Source organism: Protobothrops mucrosquamatus, unplaced genomic scaffold (assembly GCF_001527695.2).
Source record: "Protobothrops mucrosquamatus isolate PMUCROS unplaced genomic scaffold, P.Mucros_1.0 scaffold15624, whole genome shotgun sequence".
NCBI classification, from domain to species: domain Eukaryota; kingdom Metazoa; phylum Chordata; class Lepidosauria; order Squamata; family Viperidae; genus Protobothrops; species Protobothrops mucrosquamatus.
This window is the reverse complement of record NW_015401390.1, coordinates 1-4,899: the sequence shown is the minus strand read 5'-3', so window position 1 is coordinate 4,899 and position 4,899 is coordinate 1. Positions and strand designations below refer to the sequence as shown.

At 46.9% G+C, this 4,899-nt stretch overlaps 1 protein-coding gene across 1 annotated transcript; it reads right to left on the bottom strand.

Moving 5' to 3' along the window:
- Positions 1–3,321: 3,321 nt before the first annotated feature.
- On the bottom strand, positions 3,322–4,842 carry LOC107301685 (carnitine O-acetyltransferase-like; the record flags this gene model as incomplete). The annotated part of the gene is made up of 4 exons (XM_015830874.1): positions 3,322–3,605; positions 4,178–4,315; positions 4,519–4,581; positions 4,707–4,842. Coding segments are annotated over 4 exons (553 nt in total), but the record flags the coding sequence as incomplete, so codon positions are not given.
- Between the last annotated feature and the right edge of the window lie 57 nt (positions 4,843–4,899).

Genomic DNA, 4,899 nt, shown 5'->3' with positions numbered 1-4,899 from the left:
CGATGCCATCGGGCAGGGACCACCACCGAAGACCCCAGAGGCCTTTTCCAATGCGCTGGATCAATCCTGCTGCATGCCGAGTCCATCCACGAGCAAAAACCCCATTTATATATCGCAGGCGCATAGCGTTAGACCGGATGCTACCCTGGGAAGCACCAGGAAGCAATTTTGGGGAGGGGGGGCAGAAGCACCGCTAATTTGGATGGGGGCGGAGAGGCCTGAGGGGGCGAAACGGGCCGTGGGCGTAGTCCATCCACTCCAGCCGAGCTTGATTCAGACATCGGTCGGTAGGTTAAGACCTGTGAATATTTAAGTTGGGGCCTGGAGGGACCACATGCGCCTTGGGGGACACGCCCGATACAGCTCTGTGACTTTTCTATTGAATTTCTTTTTTTAACGAACAAAAAAAAAAAAATCAATTTGCAGCATGCAATCCACACACTATTTATATAATCCTGGGTTGTCCAGTTTGCCGAAGGGGATCGGCGGAGGCCGGTTTGAGGCTGGTTTTCGGGGGGGGGCAGCGGCCAGCTTACTGCCACTGAAAAAGAGTCGGGGGCAAAATTAATAAAAAGTTAAGAGAGAGAGAGGGAATTCTGCATTTTGTTTAAGCCAGGGGTGTCCAGCCTTGGTGGCTGGGGAATTCTGGGAGTTGAAGTCCACAGGTCTTAAAAGTCTCCAAGATTGGACCTCTCGGCTTAAGCAGTCTGCAGATTTCTGTGCATAAAAGTGCTTTTTCTACACACTAAAGCAACCCGACAACCTTAATTAAAGGATCTGCATGTGCTGATCAATACAGCAGCAGCAAAAATAAAATAAAATCCACAATGCTTTTTTTCTTTTTAATCAGACCCTGGTACTGAGATTACTTAAACGGGGGTTCTTTCTGAGTGCTGAATCCCATGACTGTAATTCCTTCCCTTCCCTTTCTCTCCACTCCTCCGATCCAGAGTTAATCCCAAACTCGGTTTTGCTGGCTTGAGGAAGGCCCACCAACGGGAACACCCCCGTGTTCGGTGGCGAGCGATGGGGATTGTAGTCCAGCGGAATTAAAATGCACCTCGCGAAAGGAGGCTTGTTTAAAATGATTCCCCCCGCCACCCCTTCAAAACTTTTAAATACTCAATAAACGTGTTTTTATGGTCGCGTTCCGCCTGGGAGAGTGTGCTTCCTGCAGCTAATGGGACGGGATGGGCGCTTTTGCAAGCCTTGATTGGGGAGATCGTATCATGGGCTGTTATAAACCAGGAGGGGAATCTGTGCATTCACTCAGGAAAGAAAGATCTGAACGGCGTTCTTTTCCCATCTTTTAATTGGGATATATTTATATTTATTATATATAGCTCCATTTCTCTGCGTCTTTCAAGAGCAAGGCATCTTACTAAAAATCAGTGTAATACAATTTACAGTCCAATCACACAAGCATTGGGCCAAAGTGCTAAAAAACCAAACAAGCAAGAATTTGGCAATTCTTCATTAAACAGTGCAAAATCTCTGTTGTGTTAGGATAATATTAGGACAGGCAACATTTTGGTGCAAAATCTCTATTAGGACAGGCAACATTTTGGCTGCTTTAAGACCTTAAAACTTGCTGACCAGCTTCCATAGATTTTTCAGGAATATTTAAAAAAAAATAAATTCCCAGAATTCTTAGCTGGCACCATATTTGGGACTCCTGGGAATCTCCCTATTTAAGGGGTGCCCGAATTAACCCATATTCTGAGCGCGGGAACGCAGAAAAGCAAAAAGGTTGAATTCAGACAACAGGAACGGTTGCAAATACTCAAAACAAGGTTGAAACTGGCAAGCTTAGCATGTTGTACGAATGTGGCACAAAGCGTGGATCATCCTTGTCCTGTCTCTAATTCTCATTACTTTTACATATTTATAAAAAAAAAACCATTCTAAACCAGTGTTTTTCAACCTCAGCAGCCGTGTGGCTGGCTGGGGAATTCTGGGAGTTGAAGTCACCTATTTTAACAGCTGCTAAGATTTGAGAAACACTGCTCTAAACGCTATATTTAAAATTACCCACCACATTTGCCTTTCAATGTACAGCACGTTAAAAACTTTAAAGCTAACGTATCAACTTACAACTTGTAAACCACTTTACATTTTATCCCTGGAAGCAGGCAATATAAGGCACTTCTGTGACTCAAAGAGTTTCGGTTGATGCGCTTCCATCAAGTCGCCGGATCTCATGAACATCTTGGCAAATGCTACCTGTGGGGAGAATTTCCCTCATCCTTCTGGAAGGAACTCATCACCCAAATCTAATTTGGCACTCTATGAATTCTCTTACAACATGTTGGCCACTGAGCTGTGTTGGTAGCACAGCATGAAGGAAGGAAGGAAGGAAGGAAGGAAGGAAGGAAAGAAGGAGAAACAAGGAAGAAAGGAAGAGAAAAGGAAAAGAATGTAAGGAAGGAAAGGAAAAGAAAAGCTGTATCTTGGTTTTTCCCTCATCTTAGAAACTTAAAACATTTTATTATTCAAAATGCGGGCATGAAGGTTGGCTTTTTGCCATGCCACAACTGTCGGTCTTACGTTTACATCTTGTGACTTAAAATAGTTATCCTGGTTTGGGTAGCCAGAATCCTAGCCAGCAATAGCCAATCAGCAAAGGAAGCTAAAAAACTGAAAGAAATCGGGGGCTAATCTCCCAACAAATATATATATATATATATTTTAAAAAACAAAAGGCTTATCATTTAATGAAATAACATCTATTGGCACAGAAAATCCTAGACAATGTTGGCATTTTCAAATGCTCCTTAGTACGGTATCAACTCTAGCAGGACAACTCTCTGGGCCAATTTTGTAAGATCAAAGACTCCGCCGTTGGTCCAGGAGGAGGACGAGATGGAGAAGGAAGAGAAGGACAAGGAGAAAGGATGATGATGATGATGATGGGGAGGAAGAAGAAAAGGGAAGGAGGAAGCAATATCATCAGACAATAAAATGGCTCTACCATGAAGCCCATCATACTGACGGATGCTATGAAATCGACTTGTCTATTCACGTGGAGAAAAAACATTGTGCAAAATCCCGGGCTAAAATTCTCAGGAGGCTTTGAGCCAAGACCTTCTCTTTCAAGCCAGCATCCAACCAAGATCCCCTTCAATTCAGGAGCCCCCCCTCCCCATTCTCCCTGCGAAAACGCTCTTAAGGCACAGACTGATGTGAACGGAGGAAAGGTGAGCAGGGAGAGGAAGGCGGATGAGGCAGGGGTATCTCCCCTATTAAGTGGTGCAGTTCATTTCCGTCCCGCAAACTCAACGCAACAACGAAAAGTCTTCCATCCTTCGGGGGAGTCCAGGGTCAGGATGAAGGCCACCCAGCTGACAGTAAGTTGAGCAGGCAGTTCGCCTCTCCAGGGCTTCCCCCTCTTAAAGTTTGGACTTGGGGGTGGACTGGAGCAGAAGCCGCATGTCCAGCAAGGCCTGTTCCAAGTAATGGGCCAGCCGGGCAGCGTTGGTTTCGCTGCAGCTGTTGAAGGCCGAGACGGCAAAGTTGATGTGCTCCTCCATGGGGTTGTAGCAAACGCCGTAGCCGTCTGGCACCACCGGGCCAAAACACATCACACAGTCTGTCTTGGCGGGAACCTGCCGGGAGGACAATTTGGTCTAGTGGTTAACGGTACCGAGCTAGAAACCAGGAGATGGTGAGTTCAAGTCCCAACTTAGGCATGAAAGTCAACTGGATGATCTTGGGCCAATCGCCAGGAGACAGCGAGTTCTAGTTCCGCCTTGGGCATGAAAGCCGGCTGAGTAACTTTGGGTCAATCCCTCTCAAAGCTACAACAGCACAGGGCTGTTGTAGTGGGAAAATGGGAGGAGGAAGGGGTGTTGGATAGGTCTGCCGCCTCAAGTTATTTGTAAAAATAATAAAGGCAGGATACAAAATTAAAAGTAAATTAAATAAACACGGATGATTTAAACTGGGGGTCCTTCCCCCATTCTGGCTTTTCTCCCACCCCCTCAAACTGGTGACCCCATGTACGACCGTCACCACTTAAAACCTTGATGGGCAAGCTCCATTATGGTCATAAGACAAGGACCATCTGCAAACTTCCAAAAATCCACCACGAGGGACGGCTTGGAGGCCATGCATGAGCGCCCGATAACACCAAAGGACCCAACCCCCAAGGGCCCGATCCACGGCAACGCCAGCTCACCTGGCTGGTGGAGAGGTTGAAGTGCATGGCCACGGCGTAGGCGGTGTCCATGAAGAGTTCAGGAATGCTCACCAGATCCTCGATCGCTTGAAGCTTCAGGCCCAAAAGATGACGATCAATCGCATTTCCCTTTATGGCCTACGGGAAAGAGAGAGAGGAACCCGCAAAGGAACAACGTCGCTGCTCAGAGGTTTGCCACTGAAAGGGACAGTGTGGGGGCAAGGGAGGGGTCCCTTGGTGCTCTCTGAGCTTGGGAGTTTTCTTGCAGACGTTTCATTATCACCACTAGGTCACGTCATCAGTGCCCAATGTATTATAATAATAATAATAATAATACCCACCATGTCCGTATAGCTTCGGTGTGCTTGGGTGGCTCGTCTCAACAATTCTGCCTTCTCCTGATCCTAAGGAAGAAACAGCCGCAAAACGCAACCATCAGGCGCTTCTAAGAATCTCAGAAAGATGGTGAACTTCAAGGATTCCAGAAAACAGGCGTGACGGATAAACACACGGACGCTGAGTAGCCCACCTGTATGTTGTCCGCAGTCATGGACTGGACAAACTTCAGCACATCCACGGAGGTCGAGCGAATGGTGTCCGTCCGCCCGAGACGGAACATGCGAAGCGAGGCGCTCTCGTAAGTGGAGCAAAGCTCCCCATACATTCTAAAAACGCCACAAGAAACAAAAGCAAACATGGGGAATGTGAAATGTACGCCTCCC